Below are 14,590 nucleotides of genomic sequence, written 5' to 3' on the forward strand. Positions count from 1 at the left end.
CTCGCGCCGTCTCCATGTTTGTTTCCCTCAGAACTGGCGGAGGCGGCGACGAATCAAGGCAGCGGGGCGAAGCGCGGAGCGGCGCTTAAGGGCGGGGCTTGACGATTGTCCGTCCCCCCCCCCCCTACCTCCCAGATGCTGCGGACGGAGAAAGTGCTCCAGCTGCGGGGCCAGCAGGGCCGCTCGGTGCGGGTGGTGCGCGAGCACTACCTGCGGCCCGACGTGCCTTGCGGCAGCGCCCTCTGCCGGGCAGCTTGTCCCCGCGGTGGGTGAGAGCGCGCGAGGGAACGCGGGGGTGGGGGGCAGGAGGAGCGTCCGCCTGAGGGAAAGAGGGCGGGGCTTCGGGGTGGGGGGGCAGTGATGTGACGTCAGATTTGAGGAAGGCGTCTCCAGGGAGCTGAGCCTTGTGGGAAATGCCTTCTTACAGGTCCAGGCTTGGATTTGGTAATGAGCAAGGGGAAAGGTGCTGCTGTGCATGTGCAGAGCGCCTTTCCTGCACTGGGCAGAGCTGATAAAAACTTCAAGTCAGGCTTGAGCCCAGCAGAACTGGTGGGGCACCTACTGTGTGTGAGAGAGTGAGCGATAGACACACACTTTGGCCCTGTTCAGAAGACACCTTAAACCACGGCTTTAACCACAGTGGATAAGCCAGAAAGCAGGGCTGTGTTCAGAAGACACCTTAAACCATGGCTTTAACCATGGCAAATAAAATTTTTAAAAAGCCTTCATTGGCTTCCAATTCACCTCAGAATCCAATATAAACTTCTCCTATTGACCTACAAAGCTTTTCACTGTCTAGCTCCTTCCTATCTCTCCTCTCTCATCTCACACTATTGCCCCGCTCGTGCTCTTCGCTCCTCTGATGCCATGTTTCTCGCCTGCCCAAGGGCCTCTACTTCTCTTGCTCGGCTTCATCCATTTTCTTCCGCTGCCCCTTACGCCTGGAACGCTCTTCCAGAACATTTGAGAACTACAAGTTCAATCGCAGCTTTTAAAGCTCAGCTAAAAACTTTTCTTTTTTCTAAAGCGTTTAAAACTTGATTTTGATCTTACTTTATACTGTTAGTTCTACTCTACCCTGTGCCTGTTTGGTGCATTCTCTTCCCCTCCTTATTGTTTTATTATGATTCTATTAGAATGTAAGCCTATGCGGCAGTGTTTTGCTATTTTATTGTTTTACTCTGTACAGCACCATGTACACTGATGGTGCTATATAAATAAATAATAATGTGGTTAAAGTCGTGGTTTAAGGTGTCTTCTGAACTCGGCCTGGCTTTCTGGTTTAACTGCCATGGTTTAAGGTGTCTTCTGAATGCAACGGGGGGAGGCCCCACACACATACACACGGCTTGCTGATGCCACATGTTTGGGTTCCATGGATGTGGTGTAATGGTCCCTGGATGGTGATAGTGGCACCTAGGGGGTGGTAGTCATCTTGAATGAAGGCATGTCGGTCAATGTGCACCCACAAAGTTTGTACTGTTAGCCACCCTTCCCAATCTGGCACCCTCAGGATGTGTTAGACTATAATTCCCATCGCTTTCTGATGTAGGAATGATGGGAGTTGTGGTCTGACGTCTGGGGAAGGCTGAACTAGAAATAAGTGTATTTTCACCATCAGATTGGTTTGCTGGGTGCTGCTGAGAACAATATTTGTAACTGCTGTAACCCTTGTACAAGTTTTGGGATTCTCGTATTTGTTTACGGCACTTTTCTTGCTTGTGGAAACAGGATTACTAGAAAATCAGGAATGGTGTAGTGATGTGGAGAAGAACCAGTGTCTCCACTGCACTATTTTCCATTAGAACTTAATGTCAAGTGTTTTATAATGGGTAGAACAAACCCTTTCCCCTGAAAGTAAATTGATTGGTAGCCAGCTCTTTCAAGTGACCTGTGTATTTATTAATAAAACATATTATTAATAAAATAAAAAATAATTAAAATAGTTTTTTTAAAAAATGTTGCCAGGCTATTACTGCAATGGTCCCCTATTTGACTTGAGTCACCATTCACAAAGAGAAAAGAAATCTAATGCTATATAAAACTTTATCTGTCTTTGAGGTCCTCCGGAACTTTATACTTTTAGTTCCTATAGAGTAAATTTAATGAACCAAAGCCAGGTTTCTTCTTGTACTTCCTTCAAATGTCTTCCAAGACCTGCCTTTCCCACAAGGCCTTTGGCTCACTTCCCTCGTTCCCATGCCACATTGCAACTTAGGACTAAACATAATGACATGCAACCACATCTGGGTTTTATTAAAAATTAAATACCAGGTACAATGGGAACTTTTTTCTACGATTATTTTGTCAGGGTTACAGGTGGGGAAGGAAGGATTAAATCTCCCCTGCCCTTCCAGTGTTCTGCAATCCTGATGAAAATTCCCCCCCACATGCTCATGTTCCAGGTATTTTTTAAAAGTCCAGACAAAGTTGCCAGTCATGCCATTAAAGTAACATCCAGTTTAGTCCTTAAGCGTGTCATGAAACGAAAGCAGGTGTAACAGGAACAATTACATATTTTCCCTGGGTTTCTGTGGTTTCCCCCGTTTCATAACATAGAATGTAAGTTACTCAGAGATGGGACCTGTGCTTTTGTACACTGTAAAGCAGGGGTGGGCAAAATCATAGAATCGTAGAGTTGGAAGGGCCCTATAAGGCATCGAGTCCAACCCCCCTGCGTAATGCAGGAATCCACCTCAAAGCATCCCTGACAGATGGCTGTCCAGCTGCCTATTGAATGCCTCTAGTGTGGGAAAGCCCACAACCTCCCCAGGTAACTGGTTCCATTGTCGTAGTGCTCTAATAGTCAGGAAGGATCTCTAGATGTTTTGGACTTCGCTGCCAGTGTTCCTGACTGTTGGCTGTGCTGGCCAGGGCTTCATAGAGTTGAATTCCAGAACATCTGGAGAGCTACCTTCTGTCCACCCCCGCTATAAAGTATCTGATTGCTGTAAGTGACTGAATAAATAAATACTTTTAGTAATCTCTGAATTCTGTTTCAGATGGGAAGCTGTTGTCTGATGATGTGACTCACTATGTTGTGCCTGACTGGAAGGTGGTCCAAGATTACCTAGAAATATTGGAGTTCCCGGAGTTGAAGGGCATTGTTTTCATGCAAACGGCCTGCCAAGCGATGCAGCATCAAAGGGGCCGCAGGTATCTAATTTACCTTGGTGGTTCAAATGTTAGTCTCATGTAGTTCTTCTCTATATACTGTCTCTTGCCCTTTTCAAAAATTTAATCTAGAATTGACTCATATTTGAGCACACAGACCTAGGGCCGATCCACACCAAGCAGGATATAACACTTTTAAAAACAGTATGAAAATGATATATCTAATGTGTCCTGGGCCTGAACGGTTGCCATAACCATTATAAACCATTATAAGCAATAGTGTAGATCCTGCCCTAGACAACCAAACTGCACAACATGCATCCATTAAATTTTAAACTGAACAATTTTAATTTGCTTTTTTAATCTTTCTTTTTACTGTTTATACCTATGTTCACTGCTCTCGAATCTTTTTTAGATATTGAGCAATATAGAAATACTGTAAATAAATAAATAAATAAATAAGAATCTTCAGCTGCAGTCCTAGACACACTTATCTGAGAGTGAATCCCATTGATCTCTACAGGGCTTACATTTGAGTAGACATGCATAGGGTTTTGCTCTTCATATTCATTTGCTTTAGGGTGCTGCAATATTTCATTAGGGTCATATGCATGTACATTACTTGATTTTTCAATATGTGATTGCTCAGTATGTTGATGACTTGTAGCTAGATGTTGAAAATGTTTTGTAACTTGGAATCTGTGCTACAAGACATCCCTTGATGTTCAAGCCATCAGAATATGAAACAGTCCAGAGAATCAATTTTTTAAAGGTGAAACTACAGATATTTTGGCCCATCCACTATATAACGGTAACCTCTTCTGCAAGTTAGTTGATATGGCTAAAGTTACTTCATGTTTCAAATTTATATGTAGCAGATTTATTTCAGATTTATCATGACACTGTAAGGCCAAGAAATATAGAGCCAAATTGTGATCCTTTTTTTAGCTTGACAAAGGTTAATGATATGCTGTGAGTACATCTGTATTACAAATGCCCTTGGGACCCCGAAGGTTAATCAGGGATTTCTCTGGTTGACATTAATTATAGCATTATTATCTATGAATATATTTCAGAGGTAAGGGAAGGATTCTAATTCTCTGTCATAACAAGGCAAGTTAATGAAAATGCTTAATGCTTTCTTTCTGCTTGCACTTTTTAACCTTAGGCCACTCCTTAGGTTGTGATAAAATTTTCATGTGGGTGCCTGCTAAGACCACTTTAATCTTTTTCCCATTTATGACATACAGTCTGGCCTTGTCTTTCTGTGTAGCCCTTGGGCAGCCTGAGACTGGCGGGCGAGCTTATGGAACAAAATCTGCAATCTACAAACTGCTTTTTCTACATTAGTTTTTTTTTTATGGGATTAATCTAGAATAAATGGAGTGAGGTTGATGTATGTGCAGAGTGACTACGTATTTTTGAAATCCCAGGCATTTTTCAATTGGGCATTAATTACTTGATGGACACCTTTGTAATACAAATTATTCTGCATATTTTAATATTTTCTGCTTCAAAGGATTCTTAATTGTCTTTTTTAGATGTTATTTATTGGATTCCAATGTTGCGGGTCTTGACCAGAATTACAAGCTTTTAATATACAGATGTATAAGTCTAAATCTATTATTTAGTCATATATTTTGTATTCTGAGTGATATATGACTTAATCCAGATATTGGAAAGTATAGCAAGAACAGCAGAGTCCCCTCTCCAAAGGATCAGTAAGAGGGAGAAGGAGCGTTTGTACTGATTGTGTCTGTCCACACACACCCCTCCAACGGGTGTGTGTGTGTGTGTGTGTGTGTGGAGGGCTTCACAGGTACAGTTTGCTGCTGTATTCATGAATCTCTGGATCAATCAGGATCCACCCCACCAGCAGCCTCTTGTATGTGCAATGGAGAATGGGGAGGGAATTCTGAATTTGGAAAGCATTCTGTGCACAGATTGCCACAAATGAATTAGCCCTATTCTCTATGAACTGGAAAGTGATAGATCTAATAGGTAGGGGGCATCTCTCTCTCTGTCTCTGTGTGTGTGTGTGCATGCGTGCATTTAAACCATATTTAATTTATTAAGTTCTGATAAGATCTCAGTTATTTGCAAGGTAGGCTTTTTATATTTGCACTTTATTTTGAATAGAAAATGTTATCAAAGGATTATTCTGTGAATTGCCAAGGCAATGTATTTTTTGATTAATCATCAATTTTAAATTATAAACTTAAAATGGTCTTTTTCTTTAAATTGATTTATTATCAATCACTTATTATTATTTGTTACATTTATATACTGCCCCATAGCCAAAGCTCTCTGGGTAGTTTACAAAGATTAAAAAAACATAACATTAAAAATCAATATACAAAATTTAAAAACATAAAAACAGCTAACATTTAAAACAATTTTTAAACACTCAGCCAGGCCAAAGCTAGTTTTGGAGTCAGTTAAAACTCAACATATGATGTTAAATTAGGGTGACCATATGAAAAGGAGGACAGGGCTCCTGTATCTTTAACAATTGCTTAGAAAAGGAAATTTCAGCAGATGTCATTTGTATATATGGAGAACCTGGTGAAATTCCCTCTTCATCACAACAGTTAAAGCTGCAGGAGCTATACTAGAGTCACCATTTTAAAAGAGGGCAGGGCACCTGCAGTTTTAACTATTAAAGATACAAGAGCCCTGTCCATTTAATGTTGTTAGACATTTTACCCATTTTACCCAGTGAGCAGATTCCTTGGTAGCAATAGAACTGCTTGTAGATGTTTATAATGTGTACAAGATGGTCTAAATATTAATTATCCTTTGTTACAATTAAAGTTACTATTTGTAAATAATAAAGTTGTATTGCTTTGACACAGTATCTTATCTTCCCTGTTTCTTTTACAGACAGTACAATAAACTGCGAAATTTAGTGAGGGATGCCCGTCATGATTGCATTATGTTTTTTAATGAATTCCAGCTGCTTTCTTATTTGCCGAGACAAAGAGGAGAATCTTTGGAGAAATGGCAGACAAGGTATGAGTTCAGGAAAATGCAGTTAAAAGTATCACTGACATTGTTACAAATTTCATCCCATGGTCCTGTGTGTGACTGTTACTTATGCTCAGACAAAAAATACCTTATAGATGTTTTTTGCATGCAGTTAGGAGTGTAACCAATAAGTAAGCCTGTGTGCACCAGTTGCTGGGGAACATGGGTGGGAGGGTGTGGTTGCACCATGTCCTGCTTGTTCATCCCTGGCCAATGGCTGGCTGGCCACTGTGTGAACAGAGTGAGGACTAGATGGACCATTGGTCTGATCCAGCATGGCATGTTCTTAACATACTGCCATGAATTGGGACTACTTCTGAATAAGTCCCATGTGGGAGAGCACTTAGAGATTTATTTCTTCCAGCAGAAGGCAGATAAGCTAATCTCCCAAAAATGGGCTTCTTAAAACGTTCCCTCTGCTCTGTTAACTTTTCCTCTCTCCCCTCAAATAGGGATAATGCCATGACTAAAATGCTGGCTTTGTTCTCATAGGGCAGTGAAGAACCATCATGGCTTTGTAATTCTATCTCCAGCCTTGCAAGAAGACCATGGGGAAGGAAGGCAAACCGTGCAAATTTAGCCTTCAGTCCTTGGCCTGTTATGGCATTTCTCTCCCTGCCGCTTGTATGAACAAGTCTGTTTAACATATCAATCTTATTAAATGGAATTGATGGGTCACATGACAATACAAATACTAGGACCAATATGAAAAGAGAAGATGTAATGGCATAGCTTAGTAAATGTGAATGCTTGCTCTCCTAGGAGTATTTACAATGCATCTGTGTGGTATTATAATCACTTCTTGGGTCAGATGCCAATCGTTATGGTAACCGATGACGAAGATTCTATCCAGCAACTTGGAAGTGAAACGGAAGGTGTCTTTGTGATTTCGTTCAAGGTAATAGTTCACAATATAATGGTAAAGCCAGCAGTTTAAGACTGATGTTCTTGAAGTTTGCCTGCGGAAATGCCTCTGTTCCTTTCATTAAGTTGCATGAATTAAAAGCAACATAAATTGACCTGTTTTGATATAAACATCAGGCAGCTGGTTGGCCCCTGTGTGAACAGAGTGCTAGACTAGATGGACCCTCAGTCTGATCCAGCATCAGGGCTCTTCTGATGTTTCTTAAGTAACTGTTCAATTCCATACGGAAGAAAAACTGTTCCTCCCAGAAAAAAGAGATGGGACTTAAATGTCTGTTGACAAAGAGTTCAGTGCCTGATAACAGTTGCAGTCTGTTGTGCTTGTTAGTCTCAAACCTTTAAAAGAGAACATATTATTTCATTTTGCTCTTACGACATTTCTCTTAATCGACATAGGGTATATTTGTGGCTCTTCAGAGGGATGAATTAACAATTTGGATGCCTGTACTGTACTTTGTGTATTTTATTGAGAGGGCCAGTGAGATCTGTGGTTAGTGCTGGACTTGAACTGGGGAGACCCAGGTTCATATCTCTGCCCATTCATGGAGTTCACTGGGTATCCTTGAGCCAGTCATTGCCTTGAAACTTAAACCCACCTCTTAGGATTGGGGCCATAGCTCAGTGTGATGGAGCATATGCTTTGGGGGCAGAAGGTCCCAGGTTCAATCCCCGGTTTCTCCAGGTAGGGCGAGGAAAGAATCCTGCCTGAAACCCTGGAGAGCCATTGCTGCCAGTCAATGTCAACAATATGGCAGCTTCCTATGTTGAGAAGGAAACAGACAAGATCATCTTGTATATACTAACCTGAAGGAATGGATATAAATGTAATAGGAATATTACTCAGTAGATGATCTTCAGAGAAGACCAGTCCCCCGAGGTCAGTCTCCTCCCACCTGTTCTCTCATTTTCATTGGCCCTCCTTTTTCCTCTGCTGCTCGTGGTTGTTACCCATGTCCCAGTCCTGATTGCCCTGTCTCCTGAAGATCCTCTGCCTCCATCCATCATAAGGAAACTTGATGTCTGGATTGGATCTCAGTGGCTCTCAGAATATTCAGGTGCCTGGGACAGACTATGGACCTGTGATGGTAGATCAAGCTTGTTTACTGTACAATATAATTACTTTATGGTGGGGAGCCTTTTTCTATGGAAGGCCACTGACCCGTGGGAAAGGTCACTTGGGAAGTCTAGCCAATATTGGGTCAAGTCAGAGCCAAAACAGGGCAGAGTTCATGGTATTTAGTGCTCTCTTGCTCTTTCCTTGTCCCTCTGTCACCGTATCTCTGTGGACCAAATGAAATTAGGCTTGCATGACATTAGGCCAAGGGCTTCACGTGACCCATGGGCTGCAGGCTCCCCACTCCAAGTCTAGGGTAATATGAAACCACTGATATTTAGAACAATCTAGCTCGTAACAACCTCTCCATAGAAGTCTGTAGTTCCATAGAATGGTGTTAAATACCCTGTGCTATTGTGGCTTGAGCCTCACAGGGGAAGTTTGCAGAGTCTGGGCAGGTCAAGCCTAGTCAAATCCAGTCAGGTAAAGTCCAAATCAAAGCAGGCCATCAAGGCAGGTCTCTTGAAGCAAAAAATCAGGGTTGTAGAAAGCTGCTAGTGGGACCTATTGGCTGAGCTATAGAAAGAGGTTGCCTCAACAGGTTGCTGAAGCCCTCAGGGGCCCTTATAAAGGGCAGACATGGCTTGATCTGCATGAGGCCTCCCTGTCTTCTTTCAAAGGCCCTTGCTCCCACAACTTCTAGGAGATGGAGGGGCTGCTGGGAACTATCCCCTGAGCCTGAGGAGGGTTCAGGGCTGCATCCTCTAGCTGGGAAAAGATATCTGAAGGATGCGGCCTGAACCTCAACCTTGTCCTTTACAGAGCTCCATGGGATCCCAGGATCAGGGGCCCTTACATTCAGAAAACCTCCAGTGCCAAACTTCTTCTTTGTCTATTTGTACAGAATTACTTGGACAACTTTTGGCCTGACTTAAAAGCTGCGCGTGAGCTTTTCGATTCTATACGCCAGTCGCGGCGTGAACGGGAGAATGAAAGCCAAGAGAATCATGGGAGGGAGTACCCTGAACACGTCCCCATGGAAACACTGGAAGCTGGGATCAAGTCAGGGAGATATATCCAGGTCAGATTCATGCGTAGAAAGCCTACCTTTAAATAACTGAGGATATTTTCATAGAGACAAAAACTGACCAGATCAGCCTGATGGAGGGTTGGCTTCATGGCTGGCCAGTAGTCCACACACCCAAATTTAGTAAGAGGTTAACTATCAGAACTTTACCTCTTTTTGATGCACCTTATGTGAACTTGGCAGGATGAAAAATAGCTCAGATAGAGAAAAGTGTACAAATAGCTTTGGTAATAATAAAAAATCTTGTCAGTTTAAAGCAGGACATTTTGAGGTTTGTAGGCTAGATCTGATAACAGAAAGGCTACCAATAGTATGAATTCAGTCCCAGGAATTTTAGACATACATGGAAGTGTTTTTTAATATCATTTCTACACCTTTCTATAAAATGTTCAAAGTGGTAATGAATAAAGTCCCTTTAAAACACTGGGGAAACTCCTGCAAATAAGAACCTTTCATATCTGTCTTGCCCTTTTGCCCTGACACTATAACATGGGCATTTATCTTTGTGGGATATGATAAATTGGGAGTCCCTTGCTGAAATGTCTCCAATTGTCTTTATAGGTCAATATAGAGGTGATGGAAAATAAAACCATCGCCTTGGAGATCTGGCATTTTGTTCAGAAGCTATTTATTAATTGATTTGAATCTCACCTTTCCATTTGAAGATGTCCAGTGAAACTAACAAGACAAAATATCAAAACGAAAACACAGCACAGGGGAGAGAACATAGAAAATTAAAAACAAAACAAAAACAGATTAGCCAACACTTGCTGGAACAAATGAGCCTTCAAGTGGTGACAAAACAGATTTCCTGGGGCAAAGAGTTCTGTAATGTGGGTGCTGTGTCACCCAAGAAGTCTTTCCCGCATTCCTGCCAGTTGTGCTTCATATATCAGTAGGATACATTAGAGAACTTCCACTGCTGACCTTAAGAAATGGGCCAGTTCATACAGGAGCAGGCGGTCTTTTAGGTTTCCTGGACTGAAACCATTTAGAGCTTTGAAGATGGTCATTGGCTCCTTAAATATAGCTCGGAAACAGATTGGAAGCCAGTACATCTGGAACAATAGGGGAGTTATGTCATTCAGCAAGTTCAAGTTTCTGAATGCTTTAAGGGTAGCTCCGTGTAGAACCCATTACCATTACAGTAGTCCAGAGGAAAGGAAAGGTAGTTGTGTGTCACCATGGGCAGACCAGTTTTTCTCAGGTACAGACATAATTGGTACACTAAGCTGGGCAAAGATGTTGCAAACTAGAACCACCGGCCTGAACATCAAGCAGCAAGGCTGGATGCAAAAGCACCCCAAAACTTCCAATTGTTTTTTCAGAAGTGCAGCCCCATCCGAAACAGGCAAGAACTCTATTCCGTGATTGGCCTTCTTTATGATCATAAGCACCTCTGTCTTGTCCTGATTAATCTTCACATGTCTAGTCCTTCAGTGTAGACAACTATTTTTAGGCTTTCTGTCACCACCCTGGAACTAGATAGAGATAGAGAGCTGGGTGTCATCAGCATACTGATGGCACCAATCCCCAACTTGCATAACTGTAGAACTGAAATAAACATAGGATTGTATGTGTGTCTTAGCTGTACACGTTTCTGAATTTAATTTATTGTAGGGTGTCTTGAATGTGAATAAGCACAGAGCACAAGTAGAAGCGTTCGTGCGACTTCAAGGAGCCAGCAACAAAGAAAAAGGTTTGGCAGAAAAAACCTGGCTTTGGCTTTGTTATGATTTGCCTTCTTCAGTAATGTATGGCTTGGCTTGCTTCCTTGGGGCCCTGGGAGCTACTTTGCTTTGGTGGTCTGGACTGATCATGTCGGGGGCTGGACTGAACAGGATGGTGGGGGCTGGCGGTTGGGTGGTTGCTGCCTTATGCTACAGTATTTCTTCAATTCTAAGACACGCTTTTCCCCCCATATAAACATCTCTAAAAACGGGGTGCATCTTAGAATCGTGGGTGTGTCTTAGGTTTTTTTTTTCTGTTGGTGCTACTGAAATTAGTGTGCGTCTTACAATCGATGGCATCTTACAATCGAAGAAATACGGCAGGTACCTTTTTAATTTTAGCAAGTGTTGATTTGTGTTTGAGTTGTCCTCTGCAGTCACTTTGGGAACAGGTTTCCCAGGTGCTCAGGAGTAGAGCACCATTTGGAGGAAAGAGTAGATCCCTTTGGGCAGTATCCATTGTTGCCCATGCACCAGAAAGACCCACTGCTGGACCAAAGGGAAGTTAGTGCTCCCTAAAGCAATTGGAAGCGAGCCAAAATGCTTATTTCTGGAACAGAACAGCTCAGTGGAACTCAGAAGGAAGCTTGTTTCCAGGTTGTGCCAGCGTGGGTCCTGCTGGCGTAGTAAATCAGTGGAGGTGGGTGGGGCAGTGTTGGATGCTGCCCATTGCCTCCTTGAACAGAACAGTGGGGGAGGAAGTAAGAGGTGGTCTGACATTTCCCTGTCTCAAGGCAGCACCTCCTTATTGTTTCTGTAAGTTTCCCATAAGGTAACAATTATTAGATCAATATTTCAACAGGAAGGGATTGGATTGCGATAAAAATGAGGATGGTAAAGTCTTGCAATATTGTACAGTTCCTTAAAGACACTTAGAAACCCTAGTATAATACACTTGTTATGTTGACAAACCATTTGCCCATATCTTTTTAATACTTGGTCTTGCCTCAATATTATGTTATGTTATGTTACACGTTTAGTGTTGGGAGGGGTCTCATGGCAGTGTGGATTGGAAGCCTCATAATTTTTTTGCCTGAGATTCCAGCTGCACTTGTACAGGGCAGTGTCCCCCTTTTGTGAGAAATTCCAACACTGGAGGCTTCAAGAGGCAGCTGGACAGCCAACTGTCAGGGATGCTTTAAGGTGGATTCCTGCATGGAGCAGGGGGTTGGACTTGATGGCCTTGTAGGCCCCTTTCAACTGTACTATTCTGTGATTCTATGAGCTAGACTCCAAAATGACTGTCAAAGAAAGGGCATTCAAATCTGCTGCCTGCTCTGTTCCTGCTGAGTCATTCCTCCTTCTCTTGCACTCAGATCTCAAAACCGATGTCCTCATTTATGGCACCAAAGCTCGGAACAGGGCAATCCATGGTGATGTAGTCGCAGTTGAATTATTACCTCGAAATGAATGGAAGGGACGAACCGCCGCCCTCTGTGAGAATGAGACTGAAGAAAAGACCGCTGGGGAGGTTTGCTGTGAGACTATGCCCACAGGTAAGGTGTGGAGACCACAGGACTTGCGCTTGGATGCACTGGCATCACCAACAATTTCTGCTGTATTATCAAATATAGGCCGGGTCTTTGTTGATGGGATACTGGGCCAGATGGACAGAAGTCTGGTGTTAGTTATTGTGGTTAATCATATAATTTGCATGTACAGAAACTAGTTCTTATTTTGTGTGCGTATATGTATCTTATAGAATTTAAAGTCTTTGGGAAACATGTTCTGGGGCTAGACCATAACTACTGTCCCACTTTACAACTCCTCCTCTACCCCCAAGTTTTCTACCTAAGAAAGCCACCAGAAAAATTGCAGGAACGTTTATTCAAACTTCTCCTGAATCTCGCTGCATCCCTGTGGGTAAATTACGTGTTAAGAGAGGAAGGAAGAGTAATCGTGTTTGCATAGCCTCCGTCCCTCCTACAGCATAATTTCCGCACGTGCCAGGGCAGAACACAGCTGGTTAATGCACATCGTTACCCCGGTCAAGTTGAGCAGTCACAACACTCTACTCAACCAGCAGCTTTTTAGTGGCATTTGGTTTATCTACAGTGTAAGCTGGAGTTCGTAAATCATATTGGTGTCCTTTGGGCCTAAGATCATTGTTCCAATCTTGCTAGAAAATACCATTTTTAAAAACAAGCTCATATTTAAGTAGAAGGCATTATTGATCTTGTATAAAATGTATTGTAGCATTTTAGAGTTTCAGGCTAGTCCTGTAAGCACGCTCTGTAGACCTTCCCCTGCTTATTATATCATGTTAGAAATTCTTTTATTGCCCCATGGGTATGATAGATCTTCCTGTAAATGCCTGTATCTATCAAAAGTCCGCTATTATGTTCTTTTGCTTCTCCTTCCTGCCGCAGATGTATAATCATCATCCTTCCTCTTTTAAAGGTAAAGTTGTTGGCATCATACAGAAAAACTGGCGTGATTATGTAGTCACTTTTCCATCCCAAGAAGAGAGCCAATCACATGGCAAAAACGCACAGAAAATCCTTGTGACACCTTGGGATTACAGGATTCCCAAGATCAGGATTAGTACACAGCAAGCTGAGGCATTGCAGGTAAAAACAACCCCATGGTATTTGGCATCCAGGTACCAGCCACATTCCAATCTATACTTGCTGCTTTTGGTGTTCTGATTGCAATATGGTTTTCTACAGGACTTCCGGGTTGTTGTGCGTATTGATTCTTGGGAGTCGACATCGGTGTATCCAAATGGACATTTTGTACGGGTTTTAGGACGGATAGGAGACCTTGAAGGAGAGATTCAAACTATCCTGGTGGAAAATAGCATTTCTGTCAGTCCTTTTTCCGAAGCACAGGTCAGCCTGTATTACTGTTTTTAATGATTTGGCTGATAAGTTGTAATTGTATAGTTGCTCCCAATAGTTTGTAAATGACATCATTTAGTGCAACTTAGTCTCTTCAATTGCATAAAATGATTGGTACATGCATTAGGGAAAAGGTTATGCAATTTTAAGCATTTTGGGGGTGTTTTTTCTGATACTGTGTATGATGGTTTATAGGGAGCTGTCGGGTCTGGGTTTACTTTGCAATACCCTCCACCCACTTTCCAGACAAAGGTAACCTCAAGAAGTCAGATTCCAGCTGGACATCAGGAAAAATTTCCTGACTGTTAGAGCAGTACAACAATGGAACCAATAACCTAGGGAGGTCGTGGGCTCTCCCACACTAGAGGCATTCAAGAGGCAGCTGGACAGTCCTCTGTCAGGTGTGCTTTACGGTGGATTCCTGCATTGAGTAGGGGGTTGGACTTGATGGCCTTGTAGGACCCTTCCAACTCTACTATTCTATGATTCTATGAAATACTTTGCTGATGTCACAATACATCATATCCACAGCATTTCCATGATCTACTAAGAAAGTTACCTGATCACAAAAGGAAATGAGGTGGGCGGGACTTCATTTATTTGTTATGGGTTGTACCCCAGATCTCCTTTCCTTTGACAGAAGGGCTCTAGTCATGAAAGGTGCCTCCACCTGCTCTTCAGGAATCTCCCCTCCGACTGCACCACACCTCACCCCATTCAGCAAGGTCCCCGAGCCTCTACGTTGCACTTTCAAGGGGCTGGAGGGGGGGCTGCCCTGGGGAGGAGAGAGTGGGGAAACTCCTCTTCTGTCAGC

The 14,590-nt window shown here is 42.7% G+C and overlaps 1 protein-coding gene across 1 annotated transcript in view; it reads left to right on the forward strand.

Moving 5' to 3' along the window:
* DIS3L (DIS3 like exosome 3'-5' exoribonuclease) overlaps positions 1–14,590 on the forward strand; it is a 25,691-nt gene continuing 11,101 nt past the window's right edge. The window contains exons 1-9 of the mRNA XM_063142528.1: positions 1–265; positions 3,003–3,156; positions 5,998–6,126; positions 6,904–7,039; positions 9,024–9,200; positions 10,827–10,905; positions 12,253–12,432; positions 13,337–13,506; positions 13,606–13,767. Coding sequence (XP_062998598.1) covers positions 136–265; positions 3,003–3,156; positions 5,998–6,126; positions 6,904–7,039; positions 9,024–9,200; positions 10,827–10,905; positions 12,253–12,432; positions 13,337–13,506; positions 13,606–13,767 — 1,317 coding nt within the window. The 5' untranslated portion in view covers positions 1–135. The remainder of the gene's footprint in view (positions 266–3,002; positions 3,157–5,997; positions 6,127–6,903; positions 7,040–9,023; positions 9,201–10,826; positions 10,906–12,252; positions 12,433–13,336; positions 13,507–13,605; positions 13,768–14,590) is intronic.

Source organism: Elgaria multicarinata, chromosome 16 (genome assembly GCF_023053635.1).
Source record: "Elgaria multicarinata webbii isolate HBS135686 ecotype San Diego chromosome 16, rElgMul1.1.pri, whole genome shotgun sequence".
NCBI classification, from domain to species: Eukaryota; Metazoa; Chordata; class Lepidosauria; order Squamata; family Anguidae; genus Elgaria; species Elgaria multicarinata.